We start from the raw sequence: 20,857 nt of genomic DNA, 5'->3' as shown, positions 1-20,857 counted from the left end.
ACACGATTTAAAAGGCCCGTGAAGCCACTTGAAGTCTCTGATTGAGCCGGTTGAGCCCCACTGGTTTAGTCGGGCCACCTTACCGCTGCCTTCGGATTAAGACAGACACATTTAAACCAAGTTACTTTGTAAAAATCACATCTGTGATCCAGTGTGGGTGTTTCCACTGTGGCCTGCAGCTTCATTTAAACTCTCTGGTGACAACTTGCCTCTGGTTCGGGATTTCAAAGACAGACGCAAGTGGGGAAACATTTTAAACATAAGCACAGATTGTTTAAATATCATTTCATAATACTAGTGAGACATTAACAGGATCAATTTTCCCCTTTGATACAATATCTAACATTCTGGCATGTTTAACTGTATCCATGTCGATGGGAAGTAGTGCCATATGCTTTGTTCTTATTGTGAAAATATTAATCACATATTTATCATTTAAAGCAGGTTGGACAAAATAACGTGATTGTTTTTTCTTCTTCACTCCCCGTGTGACCTTCTGAAGTTTGTGCCCATACAAAAGTGAATTTGAGTCTAAACGTGATCTTACATTCCCAGAATGCAGAGACTAAAGTCAGTGATATGATTGATGTCTTGTTCCCATATGAAGAAATGATTTGGTAAAACAATCCTCAGCCTGAATCCTACTGACTACGAAGAAAAACATTTAGTTGTCATTATTATAGTTTCACTTTTAATATCTTAGGTAACATCAACAGCATAGAAATGGAAACTAGATGTTACACATGATTAGCTTATTGTCGTACATCACATTTAAGACTATTAAGTGAGTATATTATTCTAAAATATGTTTTTTTCAACAACTTGACAGTGATATTTTGTTTGGAACGTATCACCACATCTCGGGAATTAACTTGGAGATTATCAGGAGTTCCCATCAAATGAATTAATAGGATCGTCATATTAGCTCTTTACACACATCACATCAGGGCGTGTGGGAGCTGTGCTTCTTTTGTGTGTCAAGGGTAACTGAACACAATATATACAAACTGGAGGTTGAAATGTCCTGCACACCCACAGAAGAGATCTGTCTTTGAAGGGTTCCTGTCCCGCCCCACCCCTGCACCCCCCACAGTGTCAACCTCTCACAATTTCCCACATCAGATTGTCTAACCTCCCCCTCCCTCCATCTCTCTTTCTTTACTCCTCGATCTCCAGTATCAGGTCATCTCCCTCCAGGGAGGAGTCAGTCGTGACATGGACTACCTTAATGGTCCCGGCCATCGGGGAGTTGACCACGGTCTCCATCTTCATGGCTGAGAGGACACACAGCGGCTGACCCTTCTCCACCTTTAATGGTGATGAAGATAAGTTCACAGAGCATTAAAAACACCAGTTAGATGTACAGATCACTGAACAGGCACTGGAGTTGAAGGTTAACAAGTAAAGTACACTCCAAGAGCTGAAGTCGATATTTCACTTTGACATGAAATCCAAACACTTTGTAGCTTATGAGAGTAAGAAGATCAGTCAGTGTGTTTCACTACATTTACATAGACACCAATATTCTGATATCAACCTGAGACACTGTCATGTAAACAGCATTTTCTGATTACCTCAATCTAAATATAAATCATAAAGTAAACAAGTAGTGGGACGTAATGGTGACATGAGTCATAATCAGACTGTGCTCTGTAACATGTCAACAGGAATATGAATGAGATATTCTATTGCCAGCTGTCAAATAATCAAGATATTTCTGTCCATGTAAATGTCAGTGTGAAGAATTAGTTCACACCAAAAACACTTTGCAAATGTAAGTGTCATTATTTTGAAATACAGGTCTCTGAGGTTTCTCCTCTCTCCCACCACAATGGAGATGAATGTATTTAATTTATGCTGCTCATAGAAAAATGACAGCGCCCCCATAACTCTGGATAATGTAAAGACATCAGAGGAGTTTCCATAGGGGAATTTTTACTACAATGAGCCCCACAAATGTAATTTCAATCATGTCCTTGGTGCTAGATCATCAGAATCTCAGTATCAAACACTGCAGAGTACATCTGTGATCAGTGTTTGATTAAAGTCATCAGTTTACCACCTTTAGACTTTTGGTGAGACAACATTAGAAATATGGAGTTTCTTTGTTGAACTATGAAAAGATTGGATCATTATTCAGCCAGGCAAAGACTTAAACTTCTTCTTCTTAGTATTATAGAATTAGATTAGGAGTAATAATGTTTTTTTAAAAGGCTCCACTGCATTTGGCGATTAGGCAGAAATCTCATGGACAGTGCTGGGTGGTGTTTAGGTGCTGATAAACAGATTAGTTGGTTGGCTGATGCCTGCACTTGCAAAGTACATTTATTTAAAGCCGTTTAGTTTTTTAAATACATTTTGGGAAGGAAAAAGTCTTGATGTGTTGGACATTTTAAGAGAGTGAAAAGCGAAATGCCCTCATTTATGTTCCTTTAAGGGTCTCGTTCATCAACAGTGTGGGAAAAGGTAGCTGGGTGTTATAGCGATTCATTAGTCCCACACACATAAAAACCGAGCAGACAGTTTCCTCATTAAGCAGCATTTCTGCTCTGCTTGCACAAATGTAGCCCCTTGAGAATGAGGCTGTGATGAGCGCGACTGTACCTGTGAACTCTTAACAGCTCAACACGTGTTCAATTGACTCTTGAGACGGTGAGAGTGGCTGACGTCTCAGCTCTTTTTGTTGGTCTCTTGACATACTGACCACTGCTGATTGGCTGTTTGGTTTGTGTTTCCTCCTGCCAGGGTCCTGGGAGTCTGAGGGGGGGGCAGTGTCTGTTCCAAGGACTGCGCTCTTCTGGACAGAGATCTGCTGGTGCCAGTCTCCCAGTTTGGGGATTACCGCCTCCAGTATATCCCCTATCACTGGCTTGCTTGTTTAATGGCATGTTGAAATCACCCAATCAAAGGAGCGGAGACATCAGCCACTGTCCCCACCTCTAAAGTCCCAAAAGTCAAATGAACGAGCGAGCAAGAGTTGAGAGTCCAGCTCGCACTCACTGCAGCCCCGTGCTTGTGGAACCACATTTGTGCTCGAGTCTTGAGACCATGGCTATGAGGGAGGTGCAGCTCTCTAACCAATCAGAGTGCTTGTTACGTCCCCTGCTTGATTTAGCAGCATTTCCCACTCGCTCTCACTGGGTTTGGGTTGAGGGAGAAAGCAGTGGTTGAATCGTTGTATGTAGTTGCATCTATCATGATCAGATTTTTAATAAGATTCATTGTCTAGCACAGTGAATTGAAGTGTTTGGCCTTGGCAGAGGTATGGACTCCACTGACTGCCATGTTAATGTTTAACTGAACTGACCCTTTAACCCAACATAATCAAATGTGATGAAAAATGAATTATCGAAAAAGATGAGGCTAACAATAAACTGACCTTGGATCCGACCTCCACTTTGACCTCCAGGACTTTTCCAGGCATGGGTGCTCCCACTTGACCCTTGATAGATTTCTGGGCCTTGGGATGGAACTTCATTTCCTGGGTGGAGGGACAAAGATTTCATGTAGTCATTCATTGAAGTCACTTATCCAACCAACAATCCTCCTCCCTCTAGCCATCTATGTATTTAGCTGCACTGACGTCTATCTGTCATCCATAATTTATCCATCTACCAACCCATGCTTCTCTTCTTACGTCAACACCTCCCCCTCCCTCTATGTATCAACACCTCCCTCCATCAACCCAGTGACTATCCCTGCAACATGTCCCACGGTCCCTCCCCTCTGTACCTTCATGGCGAGGGTGTCTTTAACCAGCACAGATCTCAGCTGTCCGTTCAGCTCAAAGAAGACCTCTCTCTGACCGGCCTTGTTCAGGTCACCCAGTGCCAGCGCCTTGATGTGGAGGATCTTCCCTCTCTCCAGCTCCACCTGAGGTAAATCAAAGCCAGAGAGTGGAGGAGGAAGGGAACAGGAGGGGGAGGACAGAGGAGAGAAAATGGAAGGAGAGGAAGAGTGTGAAGGAGGAAGGGACAGAATTTATATTAGACTTTTGAGGTGAGTCCAACAACAGCAATAAAAACAAACTGCACAGCTTGATGAAATTAAAAAGTTAGTGGGGCGAGACGAGCTGAATGTTTCCTTCTTTTCTCTTCGCAGTAATCCCCAGGATGCACTCTGTTGAAGGGTAGGAAACATCCAGGTTGTCATTCCACGAGAAGGGACTTTTTTAACCTCACTTCATTTAAATGGCCAAATAAATGAATAATGTTGCAATGTATGCTGGGAGAATTTCTTCACATTTCACTACATTTACCCAGTTACTCCCTGTCTGGTTTTATTAGTCGTCCATTGGTGTGTTTAACTAAATCTTACAGGACCATTATGTTTTGAATGGGAACAGATGAAGCTCCTCAGAGGTCTTTTAACTCACATATTGGGAAAAGTCACATGAGTCACAAGTGTCCCAGTGAGACATGACAATGTGAAGATGAGTCAGCTTGAACAAAACCAGGGCCCTGAAACTACAGCAGCTAAATGGATTTCAGCCATTATTCATTTGATTATCCAAACCTGCTCTTTACCTACCAAGACAAGTCAACATGTATTGATAACTAATTAAGGTAATTTTCATACCTGTGGTTCAATTCATTAGGACTGGACCAAATTATCATAAATATTCATACATTTATTAATAATAAACTGACGATATGGATTTAAACACAAGCACAGCATCTCCAACACATCTGTTTGAACCTTTTTTACATTCTGATACTTCTAAGAAGTGATCTGGCATTAATACTGCATTTAGATAGATAAAGATATATATATATAGATTTATGCTGGTCTTGTGTTTAAATCCATATCGATTAACATTACTTGACATATATAAATATGAGCTGCAGTGTATGTTTGTAGTGCAAAATAGATTAAGTAGTGCTAATATGTAGACCATGTACAGTTGTGACAAGTGTCAAGTAATGTTACTCCACATGAGTGATGAGTAAAACAGCAGAAGCAGTGACGACAAAAAGTGACTAATGCATTTCGATACAGTTGAAACTTTTTATAGTATTTTATCTTGCTTCATTTTATGTTTTGGATTTTATCACTAGCATCATCTGTTTTATTGTAAAGCACTTTGTAACTTTGTTTTGAAAGGTGCTATATAAATAAAGTTATCATTTTAAACCATATTCATAATATCTGTTGAGAAAATAGGCAAGAAAGCACCGGCAAAACAAATAACAACCGTACGGTTTGCGTTGGCACTTTGCAGTGTCACCACATCAGAGTAGTGAGCAGGCATGAGTGGGTATTTTCTGTAAATCTGTGTTTACAGCGGCAGCAGACATCAAATAAAGAGAGAGGAGGTATAGACAGAATGACAACATGAGAGATCGAGAGACACCGTGTCAGATTTGAGGACATAAAAACATTTTCCAGCCTTTAAACTAAGCCACTACCTGCCACCTGTAACAGTGCTGTTAAGAGACAAAGACATTACTCTGCGTCTCTCTGTGTCAACAGCACACAGTCCCTCTCATATCCATTCTGCTCACCGCTGTGTTGTCTTGCTCGTCTTTCCCTCGACACCAGCTACTGCACCTCCTCATTTCTCTCACGTCTCACCGGTCGGAAACTCATTTTTACCGTCTTCCCCATTTGTCCAACTTCCTCTCTTTGTCTAGCTCTCTTTCCTCCCCCCCCCCCCGTGTCACAGCTTTCCATTTTCTATTGGTATTGTGACACCTATTTCTAGGGCCAGTGTCTCTCATGCCATTATTAATTCCCCTCATCTGGCTCTTTCGGCTTCTATTTTCGCTGTTCTCTCTCTGTCTCCCTCACCCCTTCCCCTCTCATCCTTTTCGTTTTTCACATTGACATCTCAGGTGCCGAGTCTCCATTGATATTCCAAACTAAGTCTCGGTGCTAAGACGAAAATACACGCTGCTGCAGGTATGTATTGATCTTGGTTTCATTCTGCCTCTCTTTTCCGCTAACAAAACCTTTCTTTGCATGCCTTTGCTTTCTCTCTGGCACTCCATCATCTCTCTCCACCTTGCTTTACGCTGAACTTCTCAGCAGCTTGTGCCGTTTTTAATCGCACTCCTGGCAGCTCTTTACAAAGAAACAAAACTGCCTTCCCCTTTCCAACACTGGCATCTACCCTTCATCTCACAGCTGCTCCTATGAAAAATACACTGTCTCTTTGAAGAGCTGTGAGAAATGTACGAAGCTCAAGTGGATGATATTGTTTAAGATGTAGCCATGTGCACAGTATGCCGGTTTTACAGTGAAGTTAAAAAAACAACTTCAGTGCACTGTCTGACTTGCACCGAGACTTTCACTTGTTTAAATTAATGTGACAAACACTCGTCGCTCACTCCTGCCTCCCACACACCGATGTTACAGGTCATACAAATTCTCCTTACAGCACACCTCCTCCTCCTCTATGGTTGGAATCAATTAACTGCTCTTATGTTCAATCTTGTTCCAGCTCTGTGTTCAATAGATTCTCATCATATATTTTATATTTTCTCTTTGGTTTCTGGGGAAACAGCAACAAAGAAAACATTCAGGCGGTCGTTAAGCGTAGGAAATTTAGTATTCTCTGACAGTTAGTGTAAATAAAGGTATAGTGTTGTGTATTTAAAGGAAGTTACACAATACATGCACTGTGATACCTTGACTCAACTGCAATACCATCGAAATAAGTTTCTCCAAAGATAATTATACTTTTGAATTTTTATCCTAAAGCCATTTTAATATTTGTAGCTTTGTTTATTGCATAGTGGAACTGAAGATCAATAACATAAGTTGAGCAATGTGATTACACTAATAACCAACTGGATTTAATAACCTGTGAAAAATTTAGCAACAATAACCTCAAACGAACTGACACACACATCCAATGCTTGACTCCTCCTTTGCCAACTCCTCAGCCTCCACGTTCACATATTGTACACTGAACTATTGAATGATGTATTCAATATGAACAAGATGATAATTGGGGGGTTGTGTTCAGTCATGGCAGTGCCACACACAGACAGGGCCAGGTCAGCTGGCCAATCAGAGCAGACTGGGCTTTACCAGGACGAGGGCCTTAAAGAGATAAACCCTAAAACCAGGCATCTCAGACAAAGGCTGGAAGAGGATGATGAGAGTGATGTGTTTTCTAAACATTAGAACATGTAAAACTTATCAAATAAGGTCCTGATTTAACTATGTTTCCCATCACGAGTTTATTAATGACATGTGTAGTAATGAGATTACTGCGGTGTTAAGAGATTCATGTGTCGGTGTCTGTGCACATTAGCACTGACAGGCTGTGTATGACAGGGTCCGTGTTGGTGAAAGTCTGTTTATATTTCCATCAAACATGATTAATGCCGTGCTGAGTCATCAGAACATGCCAGATAGGTCAACGTGTTTTTACCTCCTGTTTGTGTTGTGTGTGGGTGAATGAGAGCCAAGTACAGAGCCGTCACACGTGTAGGTGTGATTCTGTGTGTCTGAACAGTGTCGATCCCATTTCACAAAGTGGCCACTCGCACTCAAAGAAACTATTTCAGTGTCACATACTTCAGTGTTTTTGTCCGACTCAGAAAGAATCAACAATGAAGCATCTTAACAGAATAAAAATTACCATATAAAAGCTAAAAACTGAATATGATGAGGACATGACCACTACAAAGAGGAATCTTCTGAGCCGGCTGCTCACTCGCTGATAAAGCTCTTTTCCTGCATTTGCAACACGCTGGAATTGAAGAGCTAAACAATCCCAAACGATTACTGTGAAAACCTTTATATCTACTTCTCATAACAACAACTCTTCGGGGCTTTAGGTCGAGCGCATCGCTCAGAGAGATTTGGTGCTGAAATTTGTTTTGATCAAGGTTTCCAGTGTAGGCTGCACACAATAGATGCCGAGAGCTCATAAACAGCTTTTGTTCTGAGTGTACAGTTAACGGTGCTGTTGCTGCGGGAAACATCTGTAACTAACAGGTGCTGAATTTTGCTGCTGTCACTGCAGATTTAGCACAGACGCCAACGAAGGCTCACACTCACAAGCTCAAAGTATTTTTCTTTGCTTCATCCTCTGAACATCCTCCATTTTATATAGCAGATCGTTTAACTGAGAAAACCGAATTTAAATTAACGTCTGTTCTACGACCACTCTGGTTTCGTGAATTTGTTGCATTTATCCAGAACAAAACCCGACATTATATTTTGTTTGACTTTCACTTAGTCTACACGGTGGCAGATCACACACACAGACGCCTGTATTTACCTCAGAAAGGTGTTTTCTGGGTGAAATGCAGGAGTGAATTAAACTACCTCGACTATTAAAAACATTCCTAATTTAAAAACTCACCAAATTGCTTTAGCTGCTCGGTGCTATTTCTTCTCCCGAGGGCTCCTCAGTGCTCTGACTACTGCAATCAGCATTTCAATAGGTCCCACACATGAGCAGCAAGAGAAATGTGCTGGAGCAGCTAACATTTACCATTTCTGATGGTCCTCAGACACTGACCTGCTGCAACACACACACTGCATCACAGTGAGGGGCTTGGATATTGTGTCCACACTAGAAACACACACAGGGAGCAGAATATCGGACCATCACGCAGTTCAGTCACCAACTGTGACCTTGATGCTTATACATGCATCAGATTGAACAAGGACACCTCATTAAAAGGTGTAAACCAGCGAATACTGCTATATGCACTTAACACAATGAAAACAATGCAGCAGAATGCAGTTACACACATGACCTGACCCCACTTTCATTAACACTAGTCAAAATTAATTGAATCCCAAATAACAGCAGTGAGATCAATTGTTCCTAATGCAACAGCCTCGTTCAGCCCTTGTGGATTTGTTCACAGTAAAAGAAAAGAAGGCAGCAGCTAACAAGAACTTGATGCTTTCTCTGACAGGTCACTTTTTTTGACATGTTTTCATTCCATCCCTCGCCTGGTACCACTAATTGGACCTGATCTGGGGGGGGGTGGTGCCCATCGTCATGACAACAGGGGCAGGCTTGTTTATGTGGCGATGACTAACTGAGGTTGAGCACAAAGCCGAGAGCCTGAAAGTTGTAAACAGCAGCAAAGTGAATACGGAGCAGGAAGAAGGTGTTAGTTGTTTATTTAGCCTCAACTACAAATCAGGAACAATTCATTCAAGCAAGCCATTCAGTATATTGTAGGAATGTAAAACAAACGTCACTGACGGACTGAACTGTAGCTTCAAATAGAATTTAAGTAATCAAATATTTAGGATTTACTGCTTAACACAACTCTGATTCTGGGTCTTGTGTCTAATAACTCTTTTATACCAAATTTTGCAGGCACGGGTAAACTCACTAAAACAGCTTACAGACTCTTATCTCATCTCTTCGATGTCACAAACGCACCGACAACTGACTCCATATGATATCCAGCCTGTAGTGACTGACAGGAAAGGAGGGTGGAGGGTCATTTCATCTTCTGGGTCGGAGCCAGATACGCATAATCGATACGAAACCAACACAATCAATTCTGGTCCTGATTCTTTGAGAAGAATACAGCAGCCGAGTAGTGATGCTCCCATGGCTCATAATAAAAAAATCAATTAACACAAGCCTGGAACCATTTTGCTGCAGTGACATGAAGCAGTAATTAACCATGGCTGCCTTTGGTCGCTCTGAATCTCTGTCAGTTAAATCTATGTGTGTGTTGCTCATAACTGAGAAAATATTGAAAGAAACAAAAAGATGTAGTAGATCACAAATTAATTAATGACGTGTGCTAGGACTATAATCAACGCTGGCAGAAATAAGACGATGAGTGATGCAGAGTGCCGACGAGGAGCCGTGAGAAAATAGTTAAAGTTAACAGCTGAAGGGAAAGTAGACTTTAATGTTGTCATGAATTCTTTAATTGAATCAGGGCACAAAAAAATGGCCTATTAACAGACATTTCTTCAAGCTTTGAAAACTAAATATTGAAGAAATGAAAGCTGGTAAAAAAATGGAGCGATGACTCAACCGTCCCTGCAGTCGCCTTTCACAACTTAACAGAACTGTGCAAAATGTAAACATCATTCAAAAAGTGGAAACACCTGGAATAGGATGACATTTTTCTGTTTGAGATAGAGGTTCTTATATTTTAGTTTTTGTTCCTGCAGTCAGGAAAAATAAACACGAACACGACAGGTCTGTTCTTTTAGGAAACCTTTAGGAGATTTATGCTGCTCGCAGTGATACATGTCACTTTTTCTGTCTGTGCTACAGAGTGCAAAATTAGCACGACCCATTTTTCTTTTAAACTGACTACGTTATAGCCCTTATATAGGACGCTGATTGAGGACAAGAGGAGCATAGAGCCGTGGGTATGAGGCATCAGGGACCCTGGATGAGATGGGAGCAAACCACAGATCGGAAAATATAACGAGTGCCTCAAGTTCCTGATTCAGGGAGTGTACACGTGATGAGCTGCTCAGTCCCTCAAACCTCTTCACCTGGACCAAAGTGGAAAACACTGGAGCACATCCTGGGCTCGGGCACAAAGCCTCTGTGGCAGGACACAGTCAGGCGCCGCAACCCCCTGCAGAAGCCATCAGCATCACAATGAGCAGCTGCAGACGAGCACACGCCTCCACAGAGAGAAACACAGGTGAGCAGCAGGACCTAAAAAACCATCAGGAGTTCTAGTGACTGCACACGAACGGCACACTGTCACAACCTAAGGCAAAACATCCTCTTGGTCTCTGAGGCCTAGAACGTCATCCTATAGTGGAAGTGACAGTGCCATGGAAGGGCGACATGGAGGAAGTGCACGAGAGGAAGACGGACAAATATGCCACAAGCAGGGCTGGAAGGAGAGATGCATGCCCATCGCGGCTGGATGCAGAGGATTGGTGGGGCACTCACTGTAAGAAGCCTTGAGCCAACTTTGTATCACTGGAGTGGCAAAGAGCAGAGGCATGAGCGTCACCAAGGCAACGGAAAGATCCTGGAGGTGGCTGTGGATTAGGACGGGAGATCCATGGCTACCTTAACAGATACTGTGACCTGATCCACCACAACTGGGTCACGTGGAATGTGGTGGAGACAGTAGGTGTCTTTCCCACAGACAGGCTCAGGGTACTGATGTAAGTTCTGACCAGGGAGTTTGAAGATTTACTACAGCGTGCTATTATCTGTATGATTAAGAAAGAACTACGACACACATACTTTACAAACTATGCGTGGTGCCAAAACATTTCTCATAAAAAGAAGGGTTAACTGGACGTTAACATAATTAAAACCACTCTAAACGTATTTAGGACCTTTTGGTAGTATTTCAACATATTTAAGACGTTAAGAGCTAAATGTCAGATGATTGAATTTACTCTATGACCTTGAAGAAACCAGATGTGAAACTATTCTCAACTTGCTCATCGTGTTAAATAAATCAAATCCAGTCCCCTCCAGTTATGTATCACAATGCAGAGTGCCTGCACCATTACCTTTAACCTAATCTGCACAAGGTTAACTTTTGTATTTTTAGATTTAACACTCCCGCAACAACAAACATTAACATGCATCTATAGGACCACTGCCATCGGGATCAAAGTCTTACAGCATCAGGCCTCATCTCCTGGTTTTACTGTGTCGCCCTCACATAAACATTAGTGGCTGCTTTGAAAGGACGCTCACACAGAAACACGACACAAGGTCGGTACTGAGCTGCAGTCAAAGGTTGTCACAGACCAGTCCCACCTCCTGTTTGACTGCTCCATCCTGTCGCCATCTGCTCACAGGTACTGAGTCCTACTGAGTAAATGAGTTAAAGAAAGAACAGCTTCACCACCAACAGCTCACTAGACTCGTGATAACTGCATGTTAATGTGCCTGGGTTCACTCGGTCAAGTGTTAATGGTTTTCTATGTTTTTTTACTACTCCAGGATAAATAATTGTGCAGTCCAATGATGAAGTGTGATTTTCTTTTCTACACAGTTTAGCATTAAGTGGCCACTTGATTCTTGAAGTCTGTATGTTTGCATCTTAAAATACAGCATACGTTTGCTAGAGCCTCTAAAAAACAACTTAGTTTTGATTGGTGCACAAAAATGTCTTTATGTGATAACGCACTGAGTGACAGACTCTTTCAACATCTCCGTCAGCAGCAAAGCACATTTCTTTTTGATCTGACGCGTGTTGCAAAGGTTAGCGTCAGTAGTTTCAATAATCTCTTCGGTATTCACTAATCAATCTGGACTTGAACATTTACTCTGGCTTGAGTTTTGCTCATCAGTGGTTCCTCCTGTCATCCTCCTCAAATCATCCGTTTACGCATCTTTTCTGCAGCTGTCTCCTGCGCCGACACAAACTTTCAATCAGCACAGCAGGCGTGAAATATTCCTCCCGACTCTATAAGCACGTCTGCGTGTATATCTCCAGCCTGACGATCCTGCTCATGTAACAGTTTGGAGTCGACGGGTTTCCTGTTTCAACCGACACTTTCAGATTTTGTGGCTTTGCTGTGACAGTAGCGGCCAATTATCACATTGTCTCTCGCCCTCCGGCGCCACACTAATTAGTTTGCATGCAAAGCAAATTCAGCTCATTTGTTTCATTTGTCACATGCCTCCCTGTCGGAGAGTAAACAAACACTATAGTCTTTAGAAATCCATAAATGTTCAATTTGGTCGGAGGTAGCGGCCTCAGGTGCTTCTCCTGCTCTCGAACATCACATGACAAAATGAAGCGGGTATTTCCGTGCAGGAAGACCAGTCTGATTGCCGAAGGGATCAGAAATGCTGTTTGTTGTTCCCTTGATAAAGTGTTAATAACTCCGTCCCCCCCACTGTGTTATCAGCACTTCACTGTGCCTCTGCACCAAACTGCATCAAACCTCCGTGATGGAAAAACGTCCTGCTGATCAGCTCCGTGCTTTGTGCTACTGCTAATTCATCTGAATGTAATAATGTGCTGAATTGATTTTTAAACGAGTGACTAATACAATTAAATGTATTATCACAGTACAAGTGAGAAAAACAATAATTTCAGTGCTGGATTAATGTAACAGAACAGGTGAAAATAGTTCATTAATCATTAGATTCATCTCAAACTGAGAGAAGCTTTGTTTGAAATGTAGCTTCTATTCATTACCTTAATTTCCATTTGTAGACCCCTGCCCAGGGACAGGTGCAGGGAAACAGTAAAACTACAACAACCTGCCAACCCACAGTTTATAGAACATTAAAATACTGGCTCCATTTTCTTTCTTTTATCCCTAAAAATCGGTGTTGACATCAGTCCCACTGATGCAGCATGGATTGGGCTCTAATTCTTAGTTTGCATGGCTACAAATGTTCCATGGTTGCACATAGATTCTGAAATGTCAGAAATTGGGTTGAGTACTCACCTCAAACTCCTCTGCGATCTTGGGTCCATCCAGGAACAGTCTGGTGCCTAGACAATCCACTGGGCCAAAGTTAGCTGAGAAGGAAACAGATGTGGCCTGATCAAAAACAATAGTTTTTAAAAAATTCAATCCTTCTAATTCCAGATATATGTCTGTATGTGGAATGCACATCTCTAGAGCTGCTCATCTTATCAGCTTCACAGCTGGCATGTGTATTGTTAAGGGGCCTAATGACGTTCATGTTTGAATTTGGTGCCATTTAGACACATGATACGTTCTATATTAATAAACTTTGAATATACAGGCGACCAGCGCTCTGTAGCAGCGGCAGGCAACTTCGTGACAGCAGCAAACAGGTGAACAGCAGCGGTGGTGCAGCTGCAGGGTTCTGTGGACTGAGTCACCTTGACAGTTTATCAGAGAATCATCTTGTGTCCCCTACATGTCTGTCTTTGTCACTGACTGCATCAGAAGTGGAAATAAAACCTGCCGTGTCAAGATCAGGTTCAGGGCCGTGTTCACTGCTAAGATAAAGTAGAAAATGTAAAAACCAAAAGGAAGTGTACTCCAATTAAAACTGGCTGCTCGAAGCAACAATGAAGTTTGCATGAATCTGTCAGTAACAACTCTCAGTCATGTTTAGCTCATTGAGCAGGCGTCCTATTAATAACACTTCCTGACTCCTGTACATGCTGCTGCTGGCTGAGTGCACTTCAAACTCACACCTGCTTAGAAATGCAGTTTGTGGTTATGCTGATTTCTCCCTCCAGCTCCACTCCTCGCTATTCTGGTGTCTTATTTGTGCGTTATGCAAATTCACCATGTGAATGACAGGTGATCGCTTGCGTCTGTGTGGTTTCTCTCTTTTGGGGCTCAACAACTTTTCCCTGAATCCGAGGAACGTGATTTGCAAGAAGCAGCACATACAACAATTTAAAAAATCTCTATCACCTGCTGGAACTTTATAATGAGTGTCTCTCACTGGAGGTTGGGCTCATTTTAAGCCCCAGTAAAAACAAATGAGTGTGTGCATGTTAGACACCAATCAAACCAGATCCCAGAGACTTATGGAATATAACAGATCAAATTTGATGAAATGCACATTTCATGAATTAAACCTTCAATTAAAACAATTAGTTGGTGTTTTTCATGAATTATTATGATTCTGACAGCTCAAATGTCAAGTCTGCCCACTCACATGTAAAGTCCTTGAACTCCTGGAACACCTTGGGGTACATGGCTGCTGACATCACATCCTCGGGGGTGATCTCGTCGCCATGTGCAGCTCGCAGCCCCTCCTCCAGGGCCTTGAAGTCCAGAGGTGGCAGCGTGGCACCGGGACGACCCTCGATACGGGGGAGAGACTTCAGCACCTGGGACGGGAGGCGAAAAACAGAAGGACGTGAAAAACGATGGAGGGAGAAGGAAGAAGAGAGGGGACACTAAAAAGGAATGAGAGTGCACGACAGAAGAAAGAAAGAGGAAACAAATAGAATGCCAAAACTTTTTATTCGAGGTAGTACAGTCGTATTTCGGAGTGTTTTCCCACTCGCAGCATCCCCACGGGGCACTGAAGCAGGTGGGATGTACAAAGTTCTGCCTCACGACTATACATCTGGATGAAAGCTGCAAACTGTCACATCATTTAGCGACAGAGAGACTTCAGGTGGGAGGAGGACAACAGAGATGCATGGGGAGCTGTTCTGAGGGATGGAGAAAGAGGGAGAGAAACACTTGGATCGGGGCGAATACAAAACTTATTAATGCAAGTTTTTCTTTGCATTTGCATAAAAGTGGCACCACTGCTGTGTCAAGATCTGCAGCGATTTCCACTTTGCTTCTCTCCGTCTCTCCCACTCTAACTCATCTCTCTCTCTCCAGTACAGTAGCATCAGGCCTTTGAATGAATGCAGCGGTGTCGCATACACTTCATCCACCGTCCTTTCTTGGAAATAGTAAAGGAGAGAGAAAGACAAGGAGGCCGACAGAAAGAAGGAGGACAATTCAGAGGCTGCTAGAAGACTAATGATATGACATTTTATCTGCCCACACAGTTGTTGGTATCTGACACAACTTGTAGAGACAATCCATCTGAGGCCACTAATAATGTCAGGTGAAGAATAATATGTTAGGACACGGGCTTCTCACCTGAAGGCATCAGTTAGCGATGACAAAGAATCTACAGAAGCTCCGAGGAACAGAGGGAACGATGCAGGAATCTCTACGATTAGTTTAACTTTGCATATGCAAACAGGATTGGAACATCAGAGTTGCAACGTCGCATGAAGTGATAGAAAGTTATTAAAAGTATGTTTTCATTGTTATGTAGTCGACTGTTTCCTGGAAAGATTTAGTCTACAAGGTCGTGTAGACTAAATCTAGGATTTAATCTATTGGCCGAAATCAAATATAATAGTGTGTAATAGAGCTACACGATACGGCCATAAATTAAGATAAATGTCAGGTTCTTATTTATTTTAAGTTTAAAGACTGATTCTTCTCCGGAGTGACATTGATGAGCAGAGAGTGAGTTCAAAACATTTGACAAATCTGAGGTCAATCATGACTTCCAGGATAAATCCACTATTTTCTCTCTGAACCAATCAAATGGTTAAAGACTCAGATAAGCAAGATTTTCTTTGGTTGACAACAGACACTCTCTTAATTAGATTAATTAATAGTAATTCATCTTAAAAATGTGTTTTCACTCATTTGCCCAGTAAGCACAGTGCTGTGTCTTCTGCGTGAACTCTGCACATACAGATATTCATGTTGTCTTTGAAGGTGTGCTCTCTGTTACATTGTAGTCATTTCACATCTTGTGTGTCTGTGGAACATGTCGGCCCACGAGGGAGAGCGTGTGTGTGTGCCCTGCAGACGTCTCCAGACAAAAGGAGGCAGTGCGATGCTATTAGTCACAGAGCTAACAGTTCAAAGATAGCTGACTCATTTGTGTGTGAGAGAGGAACACTTCAAAGATGGCAGCCCCATTGGAGTCCGTGCTCATTAGCATTGTGTCCTTAAAGGATGTGTTACACCTCAACTTCTGGATTGTTTAAGTGTGAGACACAGAGCGATAGTTGCTCTGTGTGTGTGTGTGTGTGTGTGTGTGTGTCTACATTTACAAATGAAGGAAACGGTTAACTCTTCAAGGTTATTTGCTTGTTCTCATTTTTCAATCTAATTTTTACTGTCGCACATTTTTCCCCTCTTCCTTTCTTGTTGAGATTGTGCTGTTGGGTTTTAAACTCTTGAATTCACTTTCTTTCTGATGGCCCTCTCTCTCTCTCTCTCTCTCTCTCTCTCTCATCCTCCCACTGCCTCTGTGTTTGTCTCCTTTGGCCTCTTGTTCTCCTCTCCCTTGTCCACCCCCCCCGCGAATGAACCGAGCGTGACGGAGCAGAGACGAGGAAACGCCTCAATTACTACTTTGTGTCTTGAGAAGTTCTCCCTGTGAGAAGTGTGTGTGTGTGTGTGAGAACACGTGATGTAATCAGCACTAATTAATGCCAGCAAAGCTCCATTAAAGGAACAATTATTATTCCCTGCTTCTAGCAAGAAGATGAACTGCTGCTAATCCACTGATCAAATCAGGACTTCCAACAGTAGCCAAATTCAAATGTATTAAAGCAGCACTTATTGAGTAACAGCGCCCCCTGCAGCCACATGGTGATTAATTCTGTTGGGCTCCATTCCCGAGTGAGTGCTTTTCATGTATAAAAAAAGAAACTAAGCCGGAGCGCTGACTGTGTCCCACTCACTGAACTGAAACCCAACTGAGTGGTGGATATTACCCATGATCACCGGCTTCCTGAGCCAAAAGAGCAGCGGCTGTCACAAATACACCAGACTCTGTTTAGAATTCTTCTATTTTTTCAAAGATTCTTCCTGAATATTGAAGATAAACGCTGTGTTTTTAATGACTTCTGAGTCTTTTTAACTGATCTACAGTTCATCATTTCTCTTGAACTTGCTGGGCCTGATTCTGGCAGTTTGAGCTGCGACTATCATTCAGTTGAACACTTCTCACAGGAGCTCGTACCCGCAGAACAGACGTTATGGGTGAGAAGTGGGAATGAAGGCCGCAGCGTTCCCACCTAATCCAAATCAGTGAACCATCAAACTCATTTTGAAGCTGCTATTTTAAGGTAGAACAAATGCATAGTGTTGCTTTAAGATGATCAGATTCAGTAAAGTAGCCGTCATGCCTCCAGTCAGCTGTTTCAAGATGTAATATCATAAACAAAATTACTTTATATTTGCTTCTTTTTTTCTAAATTAATCAACTTCTCTAACGGAGATTTGATACTAATTCCTTAGATTTAGACCCTGAATGTTCAGTGTCGGTAACATCAGGTTTAAACCTGCAGCCTGGATGTAAACACACTGCTTTAGCTTTTGTTGCACATTGTTTTATTTGTGTGTCTCTGAATTGAAGTGAATCAGTGGGATGGGGAGTTAGTTTTTCAATAAGCTGTTTGTGCATTCAACACAGAGGCTGCATTGTCATTGTTGTCTGGGTATGAATATCTAAAGGGGAGTTGTAGAGGAACGCTCTGACATGATAAGAAACTTATACATATGTGCTGAGGATTTGCTTTGAACACTATAATGCGAGCTACGGCTTTGACACAATTCCTAATGAATGGTGCAAGCTGGCTGAGCCTCATGGAAAATGCATTGTGCAAAACCAAAGAAGCTGAAATGCAAATATTTCCCTCTACAATACACAGGAGGTAGCAGGAGAAAAAAAGTTCAATGGGCAAAAAAACTTTTGCATTCATGTATGCTGAAGATAGTTCAGCCTATCTCAGCACAAAGTATACCAGTGCTGACTGGAAATAAAAAATACAACTGGAACAGTGGACTCTGACTGAACACAGATGATGTGCACCATTTTGTTAAATGGGAATGACTCCCTCACCACGTGTTTGTAGAAACATGAGACGGGTTGAGAGACATTAATAGACAGGTGGAGGGTGATGGGACAGAAGGTTTGTGTCAAAACTGAAAAATCACTGGGGCTGTCGCGGGTGGAGCTGCTAAACATTCTGATCGTATAATCAGCGCATAAAGTACAGCGGCGCACAGAGACAGAGGGAGAAAGGACAACTTGATGATGAGGGTGAAGGAAGAAACAGCAACTAAATAAATCCACAAATAAATAGATAGACATGTTCAGAAAGTTATAACGAAGCCAGATTTGATACCGTTAATCAAAAAAGGTCAGAAAACAGGAAAGGTTTACAGATGTGCTGTAGCAGCTCTCAGCCACATGCGCTGATATAATGAGTCTCCTGTCAGAGAGTGCAGTCTGGGTCAGGAAGCAGCCAGCTCACTGAAAACGCCTCATGAAACACTTCTACAGACGTTAGTGGTGAAAACATCACAAACACAGTCTGACTCTTTTGAGGAGGGGGGGATAGCAAGTATGCCAATATGTCAGCAGGTTTTTGGGAGTGTGTAGTAAATTTGCTTTTCTTTGTGAAACTCTCCCAAGGAGACTTCACGCTGTTGCTCCCTGATGCGCATGAGAGCGTGGAGAGCCGAGACAGGAGAGGTAGACAGACGTAAAAACGAGAGGACGGAGCAATATCACGGTTTTCTTCACCGTTTTTTTCCCAGCGTGGTCACGGGGAAGCGCAGCTGTCAAATGTAACCGAGCATGTGACAGAACTTCTGCACTTGAACGTGCACGTGTCATTAAATCCTGCCCGTGTTTGTGCTGTGTGTTGGTTCTATTGGAGGAAGCAGTGTCAAAGGAAAAGTCTTGTCAAATTTGGTTGTTGTGATCAAAACTGGTGTGTGTTTACCTACATGAGACGTTCAGGCTTTCCTATCAATGCTCATCTTAGCTGAACAACATTCAGACCCTGTTCAGACATGGTGATAATCCGTCCTGAGACATGAGATCACAAGAGGACAGCCCTCGGCAGTTCAGACCTCATAATAAAATGTGTCCTGAATGCATCTCCTGTGACCAGATCTCACTTCTCCGCTCTACAAACAATCACGTACGTCATGTGTGTTTGTGAAGAACAAATCATGTGGTTTTTATCCAGTCTGAGTTTAAAGATGTGTCCAATGAGCGAGTGTGTCAGGGCGAGCAAGTGAGAGAGAGACAGAGAGAAAGCGAGTGCGTCAGGGCGAGCAAGTGAGAGAGAGACAGAGAGAAAGCGAGCGGAGTCAGGAGGGGCTGAAAGAATGAAGCTATGAAGAAAGATTAGTATTTATGTTGTGGTGGTGCCGACAATCAAATCAACATGTGGTCACTGATAAGAGTAAAAATACACGTTTATCTTGTCAGATGAGTAGGTGGGTCCTTCATGTGTGTGATCACACAGCAAAAACAATGAGGCCACAGACCTGATGTGGTCATGTGATCAGATCTCAGGACGGACTTCAATACCTGGTCTGAACAGGGTCTTAAACCATCTTACCTACATAGTCTCTGCTCTCAGTGGAGTCTGTGCAACTTCTGCCACCAGACTCATGTTTCTGTCTGAAGCTCTCAGGGGATCACGGATTAGTTTCTATTCACTGAGCGAATCCCTCTGCATCTCTTTAATCAATAGGGTCGATGCTAAAGTCTTTGTTCAATTAAGTTTCTGCCTTCATGTTAATTTGTGTCTTCCCTGATTGAAGCAGATATAGTGCTTCCTTTAAAAATGTAAATGAATGTTCATGACGATCTTCTTTGGAAATGAATCAGAGGTCCATGAAATTAAAAATTCAAGACAAACTACCGTACCTTAGATCTGAAGGGCTCGGGGAATCCGCCATGTGGTATCCCGACGTGTCCCTGCAGGAACTCCACCACAGAGAGGGGGAAGGATAACTCGTCTGCTCTCTCCTCCACTTCCGCCCGCGTCAGGTTGTTCTGCACCATGAACTGAGCCAGGTCACCCACGATCTTTGAGGACGGTGTCACCTGAGAGAGGAGAGGAAATAACTGTGAGCACCTCCACTGGTTCTATTGAATCCTTTTATTGTTTAAGACAAGTTAGAGGAGAACGGAGAGAAGATCTAATATTAGTTCTGTTCATCTCTCTGTAGGATATTTCTGTTTCATCACAGATTTAACACAAGATATTAGTTAGGCTCCTGCTCACAGATGATATCTCTGTTTGCTCAGGACCAAGAGGTGTTTTCTTTCTCTCTGGTGTGTGTCCGCTGCTCGTTTAATCTGACAAACTCACACAGGATAATATTACACTTTCACTGGTGTAATCTTGTTTTTAGTCTCATCCCCAAACAGTAGAAATAGTTTCATTTGTCTGTCGGGCTTTTTCTCTGTAACGTCCTGCTGTGCAGACTTGCAGGTAGACGTGCACATCCACAATCATTTTACCAAAAACAGAAAAGTGTCCACTGTGTGTTTGTGGGAATGAAGATGCTGCCTATGAAGATTAAGTGCTGAGTGACCCAGAGAGAAGAGAGCACCAGGGCCGCGTAATGAGAAATGAAATGTTGTTTACATCCATACAGTCTCTTTAATCATTTGATTTAGCAGCGG

At 42.4% G+C, this 20,857-nt stretch overlaps 1 protein-coding gene and 1 long non-coding RNA gene across 4 annotated transcripts in view; one reads left to right on the top strand and one right to left on the bottom strand.

The window, feature by feature from the left end:
* Positions 1–323: 323 nt before the first annotated feature.
* pcxb (pyruvate carboxylase b) overlaps positions 324–20,857 on the bottom strand; it is a 265,650-nt gene continuing 245,116 nt past the window's right edge. For all 3 annotated transcript variants that reach the window (XM_034569452.1, XM_034569451.1, XM_034569453.1), the window contains 6 exons: positions 20,093–20,272; positions 14,540–14,714; positions 13,342–13,415; positions 3,733–3,873; positions 3,380–3,481; positions 324–1,308 (listed from right to left, as the gene is read on the bottom strand). In XM_034569452.1, coding sequence (XP_034425343.1) covers positions 1,159–1,308; positions 3,380–3,481; positions 3,733–3,873; positions 13,342–13,415; positions 14,540–14,714; positions 20,093–20,272 — 822 coding nt within the window. In that variant the 3' untranslated portion in view covers positions 324–1,158. The remainder of the gene's footprint in view (positions 1,309–3,379; positions 3,482–3,732; positions 3,874–13,341; positions 13,416–14,539; positions 14,715–20,092; positions 20,273–20,857) is intronic.
* Positions 3,881–11,624, top strand: LOC117752286. The gene is made up of 3 exons (XR_004612029.1): positions 3,881–3,999; positions 5,835–5,901; positions 10,284–11,624. It is a non-coding gene; the product is annotated as an uncharacterized LOC117752286 (long non-coding RNA).

This window comes from Hippoglossus hippoglossus, chromosome 18 (assembly GCF_009819705.1).
Source record: "Hippoglossus hippoglossus isolate fHipHip1 chromosome 18, fHipHip1.pri, whole genome shotgun sequence".
In the NCBI taxonomy this organism is placed as follows: Eukaryota; Metazoa; Chordata; class Actinopteri; order Pleuronectiformes; family Pleuronectidae; genus Hippoglossus; species Hippoglossus hippoglossus.
The sequence above is the reverse complement of the archived record's forward strand: the minus strand, read 5'-3'. Positions and strand labels throughout refer to the sequence as shown.